General features: G+C 40.8%; 2 protein-coding genes across 4 annotated transcripts in view; one reads left to right on the top strand and one right to left on the bottom strand.

Moving 5' to 3' along the window:
* SMC6 (structural maintenance of chromosomes 6) overlaps positions 1-5,929 on the top strand; it is a 93,241-nt gene extending 87,312 nt beyond the window's left edge. For 2 of the 3 annotated variants that reach the window (XM_037737459.1, XM_017526160.2), the window contains 2 exons: positions 3,369-3,466; positions 4,264-4,762. In XM_037737459.1, the coding sequence (XP_037593387.1) occupies positions 3,369-3,466; positions 4,264-4,378 (213 nt within the window). In that variant the 3' untranslated portion in view covers positions 4,379-4,762. Of the gene's footprint in view, positions 1-3,368; positions 3,467-4,263 lie in introns of all 3 variants that reach the window. The other variant, XM_017526152.2, reaches the window with a different exon arrangement.
* Positions 5,930-13,356: 7,427 nt separating this feature from the next.
* The window catches only part of VSNL1 (visinin like 1), a 111,962-nt gene continuing 105,610 nt past the window's right edge, over positions 13,357-19,708 (bottom strand). The window contains exon 4 of the mRNA XM_017526144.1: positions 13,357-14,615. Coding sequence (XP_017381633.1) covers positions 14,418-14,615 — 198 coding nt within the window. The 3' untranslated portion in view covers positions 13,357-14,417. The remainder of the gene's footprint in view (positions 14,616-19,708) is intronic.

Below are 19,708 nucleotides of genomic sequence, written 5' to 3'. Positions count from 1 at the left end.
CGGGGCGCCGACAAAGCAGCCGCGCGGGGCAAAGCAGCGGCGCTGGCCGGCGCTGGCCGGCACAGCCGCGCTGGCCGAAACAGCTGCGCTGGTGACCGTGGAGCACCTCTGCCCGGGAATTTCCTAGTCTGTGGGCAATAAAAACACGGCGTCCACTCACCCTCTGCGCTTTCACTGGGAGCTGCAATCCTGAGCTGTTCCTAAACGGCCATCTTGGATCCACCGACATGAGCTTTAATCTTACCTTATTTTTTGAAGTATTTGACACCACAGACCTATCCTCCATCCCTTAAAATGTGTCTGCTTACCAGCTGCCACCCTTTTATTTCCTGGTTTTCCTGTTTTCTACTCTTTATCCTTAATCTGCCAAGTTTCCTCCCCTCATTCTGTTCCCCTTAAACATTTGAGGTCTTTGTTTGCTTGTTATAGTGTTGTGATTTTCCTGAATTTCATATCCTACTTCCCTCTACACACATACACATATCACAGTTCCCAAAACTACTGCCTGCGTATATGGATAGACACCTACCAACCCATAGCTCCGCATCCTGACTTCTCTCCTGTACTCTAGACCCAGATGCCCTCCTTCCTGTTAGACATCACCTGGTAAACAACCAGTATCTGAAATTCAGCAGGCCTGAGGTTGAATGTGTCTTCATCTCAAAGCCTTTTTCTTTTCCTGAATTCCCTACCTTGATTAATGCAAACTGTCATTTCAAACCCAGTCACCCGACTTTGACACCTGTAATTTATCTTTGATTCTTGCTTCTTCAAGTCTGATCTCTGTCCGCTTCTCCTTTAAGACCACTCTTTTGTCTCTGCCCTCTTCTCCTTTCTCACTGACACTCTTCCTCTCATCCCCCTCTCTTTGCCTCATGCCTGTGGTGATAGCCTCTTCTCCGCACTCCCAGGCTTTCGTGTGGTCCTTTCTTCAGTCTGTCCCCAACAGGTTTACATTTCTACAATTGATCTGATTGTGGTCATTCATCTATATAAAACCCTTTGGTGGTTATTATATATGGAACAAATGTTTAATTCTGTAGGGTAGCTTTGAGACCCTTCACTACTGTTTTCAGCTATTCTAAGCTATTTGTAATTCTCCAAACATGGTACCTCTGCCTAGTGTGCCCCCCTTAATCATGTGTCACTCTATTCATCTTTCAGGACATCGTTCAAGTGCCACCTTTATGAGACTTCTATGACCACCATACCCTATCAGGCAGGATAAGGAACTTCTCAGAGCTTCCTTTGCACCACCTTACATCAACTCATAATATATATTACTTTTATATTTTTATTTAAGATAAAAATATAAAAATGCTTTATATTATTATATAGTATTTTCTACTATTTTTTATTCTGTTGAAGTTGCCTATTTTTATATCTGAATCTCCCACCAGATTGTAACCACTTTGAGATTATCAATTATGTCTTAATGATATTTATGTCTCCTAATGCCTAGTCTATAATAAACATTTAGTAAGTGTTTATTCCTGAATCAGAATTTATACCTGTGGGTGCTCTATAATCCTTCAGTGTCAATTTTTTTCTATGATACTGTTGCTGAAAATGGTTGAGAAATTCCTCTGAGAATTGTCTTCAAAGTTAATCACGAGTCATAGAAGATGATTATTCTTTCCATGCAGTATTTTTGCTTAAAATGCTGCTGTGCAGTCCTATCCCTCATCTTGCATGTAGATTTAATTCTAAGCAGCTCCTTTCTCTTTCAGAAACTTAGAGCTTCTTAATCAGAATGGCACTTTGCCCCAATGAAATTACTCAGAAGAATGTGCCCAAGTTCTGTGACCTAATCCAAGGAAAACAAATTTTGGGGGGTTCAGTGGCAGTTTTGTTATGAAATAATGAGTCTCTCAGAGCAGATATGCCTGATGGAATTTTTATAGTCAGAGCCATTGAGCAATATAGCCGGCATCTACATCCCCTTTTGACTCCACAGCCCTTGTTCTAAATCACCATGCTGTATTTGCCACATATAGTTTTATTTTTTATTTTTTTCAGAGACAGTCTCATTCTGTTGCCTAGGCAGGAGTGCAGTGGCACGATCTCAGCTTACTGCATCCTCTGCCTCCTGGATTCAAGTGACTCTTGTGACTCAGCCACCTGAGTAGCTGGGCTTACAGGTGCACACCACTACAGGTGCACACCACCACACCTGGCTAATTTTTGTATTTTCTGTAGAGACAGGGTTTTGCCATACTGGCCAGGCTGATCTTGAACTCCTGGCCTCAAGTAATCCACCTGTCTCAATCTCCCAAAGTTCTGGGATTACAGGCATCAGCTACTGTGCTCGGCACCACATAGTTTTAAATAAAACCTTTAAAATGTATGTGTTCGTGTGTCAATGATTTCAACTTTTAGGAATTTTGTAATGGGATGAGGAACACTTTGATTTTCTTTTACTGTTATTTAACTCAGAAAATGTAGGCACAGGTCTATATCATTTAATTCCAAAACCTATTATAACTAAGCATTATTATTTTTCTATACCGTGATGTGCTATTCAACTTATTTAAAGATACAATTGAGAAATTGGTCTGTAAATTCAATTTGGTTTACATTGTACAAATGGTAGAGATAATGGGGAGAGCCAGACTTTTTAAAACTTAACCTTTATCATTGAGGGAAAATTTGAGAGACTTAATGGATTTGAGACCAGCCACTTTTGTTACCATTACCCTGAGTGATTAACCATTACTGTACAAATTAGTTTCATTCTCTAACATTTAGTTGTATCATGTGAATTTTTTTTATTATTTCAGTTGCTACACATATTTGAGGGAGGGGGCCATGCATACAAATATTTTGACTATAGAAATTACCTGAAAGACATATTTATTCAGTTATTGTCCACTAATAGTTTTTCTTTTCTTTTTTTTTTTTTTTTTTTCTTAGAGATGGGGTTTCATTCTGTCATTCAGGCTACAGTGCAATGGTATGATCATAGCACTTACTATACCTTTGAGTTTTGGGGCTTAAGTAATCCTCCTGCCTCAGCCTCCCGAGTAGCTAGGACGACAGGCATGCATCACCATGCCCAATTTGTGTGTGTGTTTTTGTATAGACAGAGTCTCCCTGTGTTGCCCAGGCTAGTCTCGAATACTCTCAATTGATCCTGTCACCTCCACCTCCCAAAGTATTGGTATTACAGGCATGAGCCACTGCACCCAGCCAATTTTCTCCTAATGGTTTCTGGTATTCCTTTTCCAGTATATTACATTTCTTGGACATCCTAGATAATGTAATGACTAATTCCTGGATGAAAATCCGGGAGCTTGATTAGCCCACAGAATGCTGCTTTTACAAAAATGTGACTAATAGCAGTCCTAACTTCTGCCTTTGTTTTTCAGGATATGGTTAACAGGAGAATTGCCATGGACTTGATACTTAAGATGGCAGATTCCCAGCGTTTTAGACAGTTTATCTTGCTTACACCTCAAAGCATGAGGTAACTTTTTAAAACTTTCTAGATACATATCAAGTATATAAAAGGAAAAAAGACATCTTTCATAATTTTAAAGTACAAATATGTATAAGACCGATGAAAATAAAAATTAGCTCCCCTACTAGTTCAGGAGATGTAGGATGGTTTTCCCTTTTCTACATATTTAAAATTTTTCCTGTATTACTTCCCTTTCATAACTGAAACAAGTTTCATAACTGAAACAAGTTACTATTCTGTTTTGAGTCTGCTACTATGTAGTTATCATGACAAACTGAAGTAATACAATTTTAGTAATTCTGTTTGGACTAAAATGATTCATGATTCCCTCATCTTGTCTCTTTTCTCTTGGTGACTTACAGATAACAATCTCTCTAAACAAAGAGCTTTACTCTGCTATCAGTCAGTATTTATTGGGTGCCTACAATGTGTCAGGCACTATGTCACTTAGAGTTGATATTCTGCCTCTAAAGTGGCCATGTGATTATATGGGGATTTAAATTTGTGGTTGGGAATACTCAGGTAACGTCTTCTTTGCTCAACTATAGCAAAAATAAAAAATAGTTGATATATAAATCTCTTTCATTTTTCTTTTCCTCCAAACTTAGGAAGTTAATTTTTAAAAATAAAAACAAATTATTTCCTTATTGCAAATAGTGTTTCCCCTAGAACTCTAGATATTAGACATATCCCGGATAATAGCCAAATATTTAGGTTTATATTTTCATAAGGTAATATTAGAATTTTTTTTAATGGGCAAAGGTTTTCTTGGAAATTTGAGTAACTGATTTTATTTCTTCTAGTTCACTTCCGTCAAGTAAACTAATAAGAATTCTCCGAATGTCTGATCCTGAAAGAGGACAAACTACATTGCCTTTCAGACCTGTGACTCAAGAAGAAGAAGATGACCAAAGTTGATTTGTAACTTAACATGCCTTGTCCTCATGTTGGATTTGTGAAGGGAAGAAAAAATTCTGGACTCTTTGATATAATAAAATGAGACTGGAGGCATTTTGAAATGAAATAAACTCCTTTATATATCCAACCCCAATCAAATGTATAAATAAGCCTAGAAAAGCAACTACAACCAGCAATTTAAGATTACTATTACTTTCCTTTAAGAAAGTCAATTTCATAGTACTGATTTTAAATCTTTTTAAGTTTGTTTTTGTTATTTTACCATCTATTTTTATAGATTGTTTTTCAGAAGTAAAATTTTGTACATATATACATGTACATATCTGTTTAGTTTGGGTTCATTTCTATAGCATTTTGTAAGAAAATAAAAGTTTGAGTACCTGATTATATTTAGTTTTGCTTTTACAGATACTACATTCTATAGTTATCAAAAATGGGTGAAGGGAGGGATTTCTCATTGCAGAGGGTGGGATGCAAGGGCAGTAAGACACTTTTACGGAAGACTGCTGCTTTACCAACTTGTACACGTGCTTTTTTCTCAGTCCTTTAACTGACCACCCTGCCAAGAGCCTGCAGCCAGTATCAGAACTGGATAATGACAGTTTTTCACTCTGACCTGCAGCATGCTTGCCTGGTTTAAAAGTCCACAGTCTGCAGTCCAGGGTCAGGGACTCTTCGGGCTTGCCCTCAGCTGAGAGAACACAGGCTAGAGGGACTGTGCAGACCAGTCTGGGAGAAGGGCTGGGAAAGCTGGGAGTGGAGGGTGGATCCTCATGGAGCAGGAGAGCTAGTGGCTGCAGGAGCCTGAGGCCATGCTGTTGACAGTGAGCTGACATCAGTTCTAAGACTCATCTGATTTAGTGGTTTTAAAAAGTGTGCTGCTTAGAATGATCAAATACAGTTATTGTAAAAATGTGATGTTTATGAACTTTTTATGTTAGAAAACATGAATATATTGCTCCCTCTATTCTTTGATACTGGGCTTCATGCTAAACTTTTAAAGAACATATTGGATATCAAAAAGCATTCCTTACAATAGCAGCAATAAATATTAGAATAAATATTTATGAAATTGAACTATTTTCAGAAAAAGGGTAGTAGTATATTAAGAGCAGGGACTGTTCTCTAGTTATTGAGGAAAACTGGATTTTGTGTTTTTGGTGGGGAAAGAAGCTTAAGACACTTTAGTCTTAAATTGAGGTTTGTTGCCAAATGAGATGTTTAAAAACTTGTACTTACTACTCTTAAGAATTTCCAGGAAGAGGAAAGTGTATGCTGAATATTTTTAATATTTCTCATTGATCATACAAAGTCTGATTTTTAAATTTACATTTATAAATGCCTTTGCATTAAGACTATTTTTAACATACATGTGCTTTTCCAAATTAAAAATGAAGGAGAATATACCAAATGCATAGACTTTCATTAGCTAAGGAACTACAGTCTCTAAATTTTTGTTATAGTTTTGAATATTATGCTCTTTAATACAGGACGGCAAACATAATCCTCAGGTATCCCAGCATCTCTTATTGAATTGAAGATTATTTGTTGCTTTGGCCTCACAAAGTTTTGGTTTCAACTCACATAAGTGAAAATACCTTCCTTTAATGTTCTAAGTAGTAATATTATTATTAGAATAAAAGAATAAAAAGAAGTTGTTCTTTTAAAATATGTGTAACTTCTAAAAATAAAATTTATATGTATTAAGGTCATGCTTTTGTGAATTGGGGAAAGTAGTATTAATTGACTAAATTGATCCTCTATGAATCGTGACCTAAATACATCATACAGGTGACTCTTTAACCACTAGTTTGTTATCATTGCAGCTATCACTGAATGAAGTTCCAGAAAACAAGAAAGGCGTACTTGGATCTTAAGTCATACCTTCTCAGATCTTTGGGAGTAGAAATGATTAAAATCATTCTTAAAGTGACAAGTGTGATAAGTTTTCATAAACCAAAGTATAAATAACATAGTTACTTAAATTAGTAACCAACACTAAAGATTCAGTAATTGCCTTCTTAAATATTTTGCAAGTTTTCATGTCTCATTTCTTCCTTCCATTTCCTAGTGCTTTTTTTTGGGAGGGGGGCGTATCTTCCTCATGTCTGGGCTGTTTATATGTGGAGACCAAAATGATTAAATTCTGTGTAGGAAGCTATTGGCTGGTAGTCATGAATTGGATTAGAAATGTTGCCAACTGATGAAAACGAAGTGATCCAGAATATCTGATTAAACGTTCTCCGGAGTACAAACTAGATGTGGGGATGGGGGAGGAAGTGTTTATAAACTTTGTCCTGGGGCAATACTTTTTGGTTACATTGATGACTTAGCTATACATCTACATATATGTCTTCTACTTTGACCAATTCAGATTTTCAGGAGAACTTGGTTTGAAATTTGCAGTCCTAAAAGTTTAAAGTTACCAATGTTTCATGGCTTGAACTAAATGCCCATGGACGTGAAGATATATCAGAATATTTTAGGAACAGGTTTTGTTATTTAAGGGTTGGCAAAGTAATAATGTGGATATAAGTAAGCTGTTTCTTTGAGTCAGCAAATGAAGTTTTCTAAAGTATATATAATATTAATATTTAACATTAATTTTGGCATTGGCATGTGGATAGAATCCATAGAAACAGAAGTGGCCTGAGTGTACTCACTAATTATAGCAAGCGTAAGAGGGCTTTTTTTGCCTAATTTTTCTTCGGTTTGAAAATGTAGAGATTAATTCATTAAAAAATGATTAATTTCATGCCACGAGCTAGGGACTGTTTTAAGTACTGGGAAGACTAGTACTTAAAATACTACTAAATGTCTTCATGGAGTTTAAAGTCTAGTTAGACATGAGCAATACCATACGTAATTTCAGTGAATAGTAATTCTTATGAATAATAATAAAGCAGGGTAAGGATGTGAGAGGGCAGGGAGGACTGGTATTTTGAATGGAGTGTTGGGAACAATACAGAAGGTAGTATTTGAGTAGAAGTCTGAAACAAGTGATAGGGCAAGCTGTGGGGAGGAAAATATGCAAGGCAAAGGTTCCAGGCTGAAGAAATAAGGGCATGGGGCTTGAGATGAGACTGAACTTCATGCCTAGGAGTTGTAAGGCCAGTGTTGATAGAGCTTAGTGAGCAAGGAGGATTGGTAGGGGGTAAACTTCAGAGGTAGGCAGAGTGAGATCATTTGAGGCCCTGAAATTATGTTAAGCAGGAGACCTGGTGTATGCATTTTAAAAGAAGCCTTTGGCTACTGTGTGAATAGATGAAGGTGGAGCAAACATGGAAAGAGGATGAGCAATTTGGAGACTTTTGCAGTGGTCCAGGTAAGGAGTCTTGGTGACTTGGACAAAGGTGTTGGAGACAGAAACATTCAGATTTGAAATAGAGAGGCAGCAAGACTTGCCGATGAGAATACTGGAGTTGTGAGAGAGGATCAAGGATCATTTTCTTGGGGCTGAGGCCTAAACAGCCGGATGAATACGGCTCATTCACAGAGGTCGGAGCATCGCAGGAGTGGAGGGAGTAATGGACTCCCGTGTGGGGAAAGGAAAAGCTCTGGGTTGAATGTGCAACCTTGAGATAACTCTTTAGACACTAAACAGCTAGTTAATCAGGTACTTGATGGGTAACTACATTGGCTAAGGGTAGAACTTGGAAAATAATATGCCTTAGGAGTCTGAAGGTCTGCAAAATGCTGGGAAAAAATTCAAAGTGCATGCCCAACTATTTGGCAAACTTAATTGTTTTCAAAAAAGAAGGTAAGGGAACGGTGTGTCATTTTACTTAGAGGCTCTGATTGACCATTTCTTGCTAGACCCCCTGTACATCCTTTGCTGTGAGGCTCTCTAAAAACATCTGTTTAAGCCTGTGCTTTACTTCTTGATGTAATTTCCAACTGTGAGGAAGAAATAAGCATCTGGCCTCTTTAAGAAACTATTTCATATTCATCCAGAGACTCTAACCCTGAATGAATGAATTATAGGAAAAATGAAGCCTTAAAGCAATATGATTCCCTTTTTAAAACAGTTTAGAGTTATTTACAGAGTGAGAGGAAATATGGGAACTTATGACTTCTGAATGGTGAAAGAGTTGAGGCTAGAAGGGGTATAGAAAATCAGACACTTGGCGGGGGTTAACCAGACACGGTGGCTCACGCCTATAATCCCAGTGCTTTGGGAGGCTGAGGCAGGCAGATCACTTGAGGTCAGGAGTTTGAGACAAGCCTGACCAACATGGTGAAACCTTGTTTCTACTAAAAATACAAAAATTAGCCTGGCTTGGTGGCACATGCCTGTAGTCCCAGCTACTCGGAAGGCTGAGGCAGGAGAATCTCAAACCCATGAGGTGGAGGTCGTAGTGAGTTGATGTTGCACCACTGCACTCCAGCCTGGGTGACAGAGCAAGAGTCCGAAAAAAAAAAAAGACAGCTGGGGCCATTTTCCCTTCGGAACAGCCACAGGGGTTAAACAGCTAGTTAACATGGTAATTAAAATGGCAGTTGAGTGTAATCTAGAACCAGTAGAACCCAGGCCCACTTGATTAAAGGAAGCCCGTATTGAGTCCTTTCTGAAGGAGCCACTGTAGCTGGTTAGGATAGCAAGGTCAGGGAGGATTCAGGTTGCTAAGATACATTGTGTCTTTAAATGGAACTCAATTGCAGAGGGTTTAGTTAAAGGTACACCTCAGCTAATGGCTACCTTCAGCACTGAGGAATGCAGTGATTATTTCCTTTTATCTTCATTCTTTATTCCCTGTAACAGGTTGTATCTTCCAAAGATGACCACAATGGTAGATCCCTCCCATGTTCTTCCAGAACCTTGTCTTATAGAGTCTAATTCTCCTTAATCTCATCAGATTTGTAACTCTCTTATAACCAGCAGAATGCAGTAAAAATAAAACTCTGTAATTCCCAAGGCTAGGCCAGAAAAACAATGAAAAGGAATGAAGGTCCCGCCTTGATCTCTGGAACACTCATGCTGGAGCCCTGTGCTGGTGTGGAGGCAATCCGACTTCCCTGAGGCCGCCACATGAGAAAGCCCAGGCAGGCTGCATGGAGAGCGGAGATGCCCTGCCAGCCCTCAGCTGCTCCAAACCCTTTATGTTTCACCATCTCACTCTAACAACATGAGCAGTCCCAAGCCAGACTACCCAAGTGAATCATCTGAGAATTTGTGGCCCACAAAAACTCAGATAATTCGGTAATCATTTTAAGTCACTAAACTTTGTGGTGATTTGTTATATGGTGATAGTAACTGGTATCTGGAAGTAGAAGAACCAAAATAAAAATAAATCTAAGCCATGTGACACTGGCTGGAAGGGCCTCGAGGAGACTATTCATGAATCTAAAGGGCCTTCCAGAAGCTGTTAGCAGAAGCCTAAGGTCTCAAGGATGCTTTTGGGAGAGCTGAAGGAAAGTAAGAAAAATGCAATTGAGGCTGGATGCAGTGGCTCACGCCTGTAATCTCAGCACTTTGGGAGGCTAAGGTGGGTTGATCACGAGGTCAGGAGATTGGGGCCACCCTGGCCAACATGGTGAAACCCTGTCCTTACTAAAAAGTACAAAAATTAGCTGGGTGTGGTGGCATGTGCCTGTAGTCCCAGCTACTCGGGAGGCTGAGGCAGGAGAATCGCTTGAACAAGGGAGGTGGAGGTTGCGGTGAGCTGAGATTGTGCCACTGCACTCCAGCCTGGCAACAGAGTGAGATTCTGTCTCGAAAAGAAAAAAAAGAAAAATGCAACTGAGAGTGGGAGAAGAGGTGTTTGCCAACAGGGATGCCGTGGTAACATGGAAAATAGGAGATGTACCCAATAAATAAGGTGATCTAGCTGAGCAGATGTCTAGACAAAGTATGAAAAGGACCCCTTGGCTGTTCTTTGCTGCCCATGACACAATGTGAAAAGAGAGATGAATGAAGAACAAGCAATTATATACAAAGGAGATGAGACTGTTTCTCGTTCCCAGGCGCTCTTCAAGGTGGAAACTGATTTTCAAATATGAAATGGCTTCAGTGCAAAAGTCAAATCCAGAATTGGACTGTAAGGTCCTCTGCGGGGACCTCAGAAAGATCTAAGTCTTTGTTTTTAGACCTTTTCAGACAGGCAGCAGTCTGCCTTCTAAAATGTGCCTTTTGGGTTATCTCCATTAAACAGTAGGGCTTCTCAGATTATTAGGGGTGTCCTATAGCAATCTCATAATAAGCCTCTGCTTATAGAGCGGATTTTATAAACTGTCACATGAAAAACCCATAAGGTTTTTAAAAGAATGTCAACTTAGACTGAAAGACAAAGAGACGGTAAAAAATAAGAGTCTCCTCCTGAAATTATATGGGCAGGCAGTAGATTGAGAAAACTACTCAGCTGTAAACACAAATTTATTATTTTTTTAATGAAAAAAGAAGGATGGCCCAGAGGGTAGAAATGAGCACAGAAGGCAGAGCCAAGAATCATGGAGAGAAACCCCCAGAGAGCAGGACCAAACCCTAGTCAAGGACCTTATCGGGTGTACCTGGCTGGATTTCAGGATTGCTATGGACCAGAGATTGCTGTGTGCTTTTCCTTTCCCCCTTTTTGGAAAGTGTGTCTATTGCAGTTATTCTAAGCCTGTACCATCATTGCATGTTGCATGTTGAAGGGAAGAGGGGAGATAATTCTCTATTCATTTTAAAGCCTTTGGATCAAGAAGAATGGGACTCAGTGTGCTATCATTGAAAAACCATATATGAGGAGCTTTATGTGATGAGATCTTGGGCCTCAAGCCTGACCTTGAAGTCATAATCGTATGAGATTTTGTGGTTTCTTGGGAGGGGATGAACAATCTTGCATGGGAAAGGATATGAATTGTGGCCACAAGGTAGACTGTAGCAGCTTGTTTTCCAAAGATGATGTCAACAGTATCTTTTATGCAACACACTCTTCTAGAATCTTCCCAGAGATGGGAGTCCGATTCCCTTGAATGTGGGTGGGTGTGTGGCTTTCTTGTTACCAGTAGCATACTGTGGAAGTGACACTTCATGACTTCAGAGACTAGGTCAGAAAAGATGATAAAGCTTCCAACTTTGTATGAATAGTTGTGCTGGAGGCCACAGCCCCTATGTAAATAGTATGACTCCTGAGACTGCAAGAGCAGAAATCCCCAGTCAGCCCCCAGCTGCTCCAGGCCCATTTCAGCTCCAAGTATCACCTGACTACAACTGTATGAGAGACCATGAGGCAGAATCATTCACTTGAGCCCTTTCCTTCAACTTTCTGGTCCACAGAAGCCAGGAAAAACAATAAAGTGATTGTTCTCGTTTTAAGCCTCTAGGTTTTGGGGTTCAAGCTGTTATGGAGCAGTAATAACTGAACTCACTCCCAACACCACCCAAACCCATAGAAACCATTATAATGTGGTATTTCCTTTAATTTTATGTGAGTTATTTTGTGAGACTGTGTCTTTCATTTATATGTGAATATAATACTGGGCAATATATTTTGCTCTTGCTGTTTTCCTTCCACTTGGCATTTTTTAAATGTCCATGTCGCTGTGCCCATCAGTCTGTTGTTTCCAGCTGCTGTGTAGTGTGCCATAGGGTGCATCCACCGTATTTTCCTTACCTGTTTTTCTAGTGGCAAACCACTAGATTGCCTCCAATACCCACCCCACAACCATCCTGGGACACGTCCCCTTATAGCCCTCAGTGGGGGCTTCTTGGGATAATAAACCTGGAGTGGGAATGCTGGGACAGAGGGAATGGTACACGCTGCTGGACATTCTCTCCAGGATCACTGCACCACTCCGCACTCTCACAGCAGCAGGGACTTAAGTAACAAGATGCTTGCTTGCTGGCCCAGCTTCTACATTTTATTTGTAAAAAAAACTAGTGAGTCTGCTGGACGGTTTGTTTTCCCTAAGTGCCCCAGATATAGTTCACTTCCTTTCATGAAGGTCTTACTTCAGATGTCACCTCACCACCTTGTTGCAAAAGGCCACCAAAGTATCCCATTACTCCCCTTCCTGTTGCCTTGCCCTGCTCTTCTTCGTTAGTATTATGTTTGGCATTTGTGTGTGTATGTATTTAGTGTGTCCCCTCACCACACAAGAATGATGTTAGGTGCACAGTAGGTGATCAATGAAGATTTGTTATGAATGAATGACTCAGAGCCTGGCTTAACCAGGTGCCATTCTGAAGAACTCTCCAGCTCCTCACCTACCTACCTGTCCTCACTGAGTTGGGAAGGAGTCTCAAGATGTACTGAGCCTCCCTGATCTCTCCCTGCCTACACTTTGGGCTTACCATGAGCAAGGGTGAGGGTATTAGGACATTCCATTCACATATAGGACTGTCTTCTCAGGGCAGAATTTTGGTTCTATCAGTGTTTCAGTTACCGCTGGTGTCCTAAGTGTTTGTAATGGGGTCACTATTTCTTGTTAAATGGATGAATAAAATCATTAGGCCCTAGTTTAGTGTCACTTAATGATCCTAAGACAAAGAATGATAAAAAAATTCATTAAATAAAAATTCTTGAATAAATAATATAGCACTACACTGTCTGTTACTAAAGCCACTAGCTATATGTGGCAAATTACATTTACAGAAGATGATTCAGTTCCTTAGTCACGCTAGCCACACTTGCAGTGCTCAATTGTCATATGGGCAGTTATAGCTAGTGTGCAGTGCAGATGTAGACCTTCCAATCATCAGAGAAAGTACTATTGGGCAGTGCTGTGTACAAAACTCAACTTCTTAGCGGGGCATGTTCGGAAAATGCAAACCTGCTTTTAGAGGTTTTGATGGAATCTCTTCCGCCTTCTTTAAGACCAAAAGAGTCAGAGCTCTGTTCTATTATTAAAAGTATTGTTATTATTTGTATACTTTAGATTTGGGAAGACAGACGTCTTCTTTCCTACTGACTTATGCTGGAGGACACCCGCAGCCTACCTACTGTGTGTGCACAGCTCTATGTAGTTGCACTGAACGTACATTGTTAGCACCAAAGTCACACTGAGATAAAATTTATTGTCATAGAATGAACATCTTTTTTCGAAATGAACAAATCTGTTTTACACTTCACATGCCATGTTCAGTGTCCTTCTTTTGGGAGCCTGGATGAAAAGTTGGAAAGTTGCTTTTTTTCCTGTTGTTGTCATTCATTCTTCAGATTCCAAAGTTGTATATTTAGCAGTAGATTTAGTACATTGTTGCTAGCTGACCATGATTATTATAAGCATCTGCTTCAATTTTAAAATTATAAAATAAGAATTGGGGGAAAATCAATTGTTATAAATTTATTTGGGACATTTATTGCCACCACATTGGAAGCCTTTGAAAATTCAAACAGAAACCAATACACTTCCATCTTTTTTTTACTTTCGATAAATAATATCTTTGTGTATATGTATATATAGATAGATATACTTAATCAATAAATCATTTAGCAGGGTTTTTACATTTTATACTGCATTCATCCAAAACAGCTCTTTCCAGATTGGTAGGATGCAAATGAGGTAAGAATGAAGGCAAACCCAAAAGGCATGCAAATGTAGTACATTTATATTCACTGATAATACAAGCTCTTGTGGTGTGTGGACAAGACGCAGGAGCCAAGGGTCCTTCCGTGTCTGTCCAATACTATTTTACAGGAGGGTGGTGACATAGCTTATAATTAAGTTACATTACCGTGGGGGTCTCAGTGCTACTAACATTATGTAATCAAGGAGATACGAGCATTAGCAAAACATGAACAAGAAATCGTATAACTCTTTGCAGCACATTTCTGCCCAGGCTTTGGAGGAAGAGGGTTTTTATGAAATGATATTACACATATCGCACTGTGGCAGGTTTTGTTTTATATATGCTTTTAAAATTCATTAGCAAATGACAATCTCATGCACACAAGTGTTTCAAACACAAGAAGCAAGTCCATTTATAGGTAGTCCAAGCAATATTTGTGTGTGTGTGTGTGTGTGTGTGTGTGTGTGTGTGTGTGTGTGAGTGTGAATAGCTGCAGACTGAATGGAACATTGAGACTTTTGTGCAGTCCATAGCATTGACATCAGCTCATTTCTGGATGTCGCACTGCAGAAGTAATACAATGGAAGGATCGCTCTTTGCAGCTTCTTTGAATTCATCCAGTGTAATCTGGTCATCTTTGTTCTTATCCATCTTGCTGAAAATCTTGTCTACTCGCTGCTCAGGCGTCAGGCCATCTTCATTCATTTTCATCATGATCACAGTGCCCACCATTTTGTAGATAGCCTTGGGGAAAAGAGCATTGCAGGTGGTGTTACCGGAAACCCAGGAGGACAGAGAGCTCTTCTTGCCTCCCCTTCGCCTGACTGGATCCCACCCATCCTCCAAGCCTCAGCATCCCTTTTCCCAGAGGTGTTTCACTCCTTGTGCGCCAAGTTTCTGTGACAACCCTTACCATCACCCCCATCAGAATACGTCTCATCTTTATTAAAATAACTGCTTTGTCTTCCCCACCAAAGAGTACGTTCTGTGGAGCTAGGGATCATCGCTTTGCTTACTCCTGTAAGTCCAGGGCTTCGTACAGATGCCTAGCACATCGTAGGTCTTCAATAAATACTGATTAAATGAAAAAGTTTTAGCTTGCTGGAGCATGGGATGTGGGGCAAGGGACGGTAGGAGGGAGGACCGGATAAAGTGTTGAAAGATGAAGCTGAAGAGAGAGAAATGAGAAGCAGATCACAGTTTTCCTAGGCTAAGATAAAGAATTTAACTTTACTTCAAATAACTCCTTAAATGCTGTTGAATAAGAGAGTGACATTATCAAATATGGGTGAGTCTGGTGACCACTTGGATGTAGAAGAATTTGGGGTGGCTCCCAGGTTTCCAGCTAGAGGAAGTGGTTAGAAATGGTGGCTCAATGGTGAAATTAGAAATAATGGTTTAGGACTAGGTACAGGAAGGAACATGATGGGTTCAACTTTAAACATTCTGTATTTAGGTGCAGAAAACAGTCAAAACGCACTAGCCTTGGAGACTTAGGAAAAGAAGAAATGTGGGGCCAACTGATAAGAAACTTATAATATAATAAGACAACCAAGCCAGGTGTACCATTAAAATCAAACTCTGCAAGAATTTGTTTTAGAGAGAGTTGTGGAGAAGAGACTCTGTTTATAAGTTAAAGAATAGAGTGAGAAGATTCCAATTATCTAGGCCAACTAATTGTATACAATTAATTCTTGATATGGAATTTGCAAAGTATAAAAAATTTTCTTTCTTAGAAAATTCCCTTAAAATATAAATGCCCATCTATACAAAGTCTTGCATGAGAACATTCATAGCAGTATCATTAATAGCCAAAATGTGGAAATGAAACAACTGCCCATCAACTGTAAACATATAGGATAAAGCTATACAGTTAAAAAAAATACTATTTTAGCAACAAAAGAAAATGGATATGCTACAACATGGGTAAATCTCAAAAATATAAAGAAGCCAGACACAAATGTGATTCCATTTGTGTGTAATGGCCAGAAAGGCAGCCAAATCCATGGAGACACAGTGCTATGCTGGTTGCTTGAGCCTGGGGTGGGAGTGAGCCTTTGGGCATGATGGTTCTAATTGGCGGAATAAAAATGTTTTAAATTTAGTTTATGGTGATGGTTGCATATCTCTGTACATTTACTAAAAATCTCAGTTGTACACTTGACATGGGTGAATTTATGGTCTGTAAATTATAACTCATAAAGTTGGGTTTAGAAATGCCAATCAGAGCAAACCACTAGAAAGTGCTTTATTTAACAAGTTATAATGTCCACTGAGATAAAATATTTTGCGTGTATTCACTTTTATAGCTAGATCGTATTGATGTATCAGGGAACACTTTAAGAAATTTGTCCTTAAAAGAGGCAGACTTTTTGAAATTTCATTTTGTGGATAATTGGTAGACATGGTTCTGATTAGTCTAATGGCCAGAGTGGTATGCAAGGAAAAAGCAGAGAATATGTACTGTCTCTGGAATTTAAAAAGAGACAAATGGCCTGTCCGTCTGTAAGCTGCTACTCTCACCCTGACCTTTAAAAGGTGAAATCAAAGGCCCTTACATGAGGCAATGGATATGAATGAAGATAGCAAGACAAGTGCACTATTAATAAAGTCAGGGTATGAAGAAATGTAAACAGAAGAGGTCCACCTGGCCCTCAGATAGCAACTCTGAAAATGGCAGGGTCTCATTAATCATAGCCATGATGCAGCCCTGCAACTGGGACTGTGAAAACAAAACCAGGAAGGGCCGTTTCCGCCCGCAGACTCTTACAGGTAATAATATCTCAAAGGCCGAGGGCACGCCAGACCCAGAGCTCGGTGTGAACATGCCCCCCAGCCGTCCCCAGCCACGATGGGCCTGTACTCACTTGCCTTTCTGTATAAACTAGAAAACTGGACAAAAATAAAAGAAATGGCTCTTTTCAGACTTTACAAATGACAGTGCAAGACTGCAATTCCTAAGAGGTGGGAAACAAAGTAGATGAACCATACGATCTCAGGCCAGAGGCCTTCCAGAACCACGGCACAGGGAGGAGGGTCCCAAGCAGGGCTGTCTTACGAACTGGAAGAGACAATAGTTGGAGGGGGAAGATGAAGATAGCCAGAAATGTCGGGGCAGAGGACCAGAGAGGGAGCTAGGAAGAGAGAAAGCCTCAGAAATCTGCCTAGGAGGTCTCCTCAATGTTTGTCTGGAAACTAGGCTGCACACAAAAGATAAAAGCCCACAAGGAAGTTTCTGAACAATAAGCTGCACAACGCTTCGTGCTCACACAGGCCTGCAGAGCATGCTAGTTCTTAATGCGAAGAGCTTGCTGAACACCTGGGCATTCTGGAGGGCTACTGTCCATTCTTCTTTTTAAGGCAAAGCTTCTGGCAAACTTTTCTATGCTCACTGTCTGCTTCTGCCACTCTCATTCTCTTGGGCTGCTCCAATTAGGATGTGGCCCCGACTCCTCTGAAACTATTCTCAGCTAGTTCACCTGTGGCCTCCAAGTTTCCAAATTCAATTGTCAATTTTTACTTTTCTCCTTTTACTTCTCCTATCAATAGCATTTGACAGGGCTGCCCGTTCCATGCGTTCCCTGTGAAACAGTCTGTTTCCCTTCCCAGACTTCTCACTCTTCCTTTGTGACTTAGACCTTGTTGACGATTCTTTCTCCTTCTCCTTTACTGATAGCACCTCATGTTCCTCACCTCTAAACATCAGGTTGCCTCGGGTTCTCAGTCCTCTGGAAACCTCTTTTCTATTTATATTCTCTGTCTAGTTATACTCTGATATGTCTTCTTCCACTTACATACCTGAATAAGTATCACCACACATGGGGCTGGTTCCTACCAACCAGAATAGAGAAACCTCACTAAACATATGAGAAAATCAGTAAGAACCCCAATATGGTCCGGGCATGGTGGTTCATGCTTGCTATCCCAACACTTTGGGAGGCCAAGGTGGGTGGATCACGAGGTCAGGAGTTTGAGACCAGCCTGGCCAACACAGTGAAACCTCATCTCTACTAAAATTACAAAAATTAGCTGGGCATGGTGGCAGGTGCCTGTAATCCCATCTATTCGGGAGGCTGAGGCAGGAGAATACCTTGAACCTGGGAGGCAGAGGTTGCGGTGAGCCGAGATCGTGTCACTGCACTGCAGTCTGGGCAACAGAGTGAGACACTGTCTCAAAAAAAAAAAAAGAACCCCAAAATGGTCACAAGTTGGTCACTGGGCTAACTCACTACAGAAGAGCTACTCTCCATCTGCTCTAAAAGCTGAAAATTATAAGACTGCCTCAGAAAGATCACACTAATTTACACATCACTTACCTGCCTGTCAAAACTTATCAGCACTCTTCAAATGAAGACAACAAAATACAGACACGATAATGTAACATTCTTAATGACCAGGAACCAGGAAAAATCGTTACACATGTCATGAAGCAGGAAAATGTGACCCATGACCAGGTGAGAAATCAATCCACAGAAGCTCCGCATGAGAACGCTACGCTGGATAGAAGAAAGGAAGAGCTAGCAGTGATGGGGAAAAACACAGAAGAACGAAGAGAAAGAAAAGCAGGCACCGACAGCCAGGTGCTGATCCGGCCTGTCCGCCGGCCTTGGTGTGGCTGGGAGCTGGCCCAGCCCTCACAGTCAGGTCTCACACCAAATACAGCCAATGTCACAAAATGTCTGTGACCACGATGGAGCAAGACAAAAACAAAACCACTCTGTCATGAAGTCTGAACAGACACGAAACACCACGCATCCCTACTCCCGGCTGTGATGCATGAGCATCACACGTTAGAGCAGTGCATTCGTCTGTGTGCCCTCCTCCTAGGTGAGATTATTGAGATACCCAATCATAGAAGTGTCCCCACTCCCTGACAGTACCCAATCCACAGTGAACCCCTGTTTTCCCAAACCCTCCCCAAATCACCCTCCCAAAGCCCAGATCCTGTAAGTCCTTTCTAATACCCTTCTGCTGAATTGCCCCAAGATTCCCTCACTGCAAGCAGTAATAAACTCAACTTGTTTAAGTGTGGATGTGTCGTTGGGGGCTCTGGCTGAAGGGCACTGACAAGGATTAAGGAGAAAAATTTTGGAGAGAAAGGGATTTGGTGGCCAATGGGGGAAATGACAAGAAGTCAAAGAGAGAATAAACTTGGAAAAACCTACTCTGTATGGAGAGACCTTGGAGGGAGCCAAGTTAAGTGTGGAAGATTAACAAAAGATTAAAGAGTGACAGAGTTGCAAAAATCAAGCCACATGATTAGAATTATTGTGCTGTATCTTTTCTGATGACCTGTTTGGAAAAATATATATATTTAATTGAATGAAGGGAATACACGTAAAGAAATAAGATGTGAGTTTGCTGGGTATGTTTGAAAGGGAGTGGGTATTGACGGGGAAAAGCCAAGAGAGAAGAAGAGACTGAAGATGTGGAAAGGGAGGGTGTGCAAGTGAATGAGGCCAGCTTCCCAGGCAGCAGGTCGACGGGTGACTTCTCCGTGCGGCTGGAGGTGAGTGAGGGTCCTGTGGGGTCCTTGGGGCTTTGGCTTCTGTTTCTTGCAATCATCCCATTTTCTTCTGGGGATCCACCCCTGCCTGATCTCAGCCTTCGGTGTCTGGATGAGGCATCCCCCAGCTTCAGGATGGAGCACCTGGCTCTATCTTCAGCAAGTGGTACTTTTCTCTCCTTGGTCAGACTGGCTGGTGCAGGAGTGGGCACCCATGCAAAGACAGTCAATTCAAGGAAAGCTACTGAGCCATGCACCCGCTCTTGCATGCCTGCCAGGCTCCAGGCTGGGTCTGGGTTCTGGGCATGCCACTGTGAGGGAAGAGCCTCCT

This window comes from Cebus imitator, unplaced genomic scaffold (genome assembly GCF_001604975.1).
Source record: "Cebus imitator isolate Cc_AM_T3 unplaced genomic scaffold, Cebus_imitator-1.0 Scaffold1, whole genome shotgun sequence".
Taxonomy (NCBI): Eukaryota; Metazoa; Chordata; class Mammalia; order Primates; family Cebidae; genus Cebus; species Cebus imitator.
The sequence above is the reverse complement of the archived record's forward strand: the minus strand, read 5'-3'. Positions and strand labels throughout refer to the sequence as shown.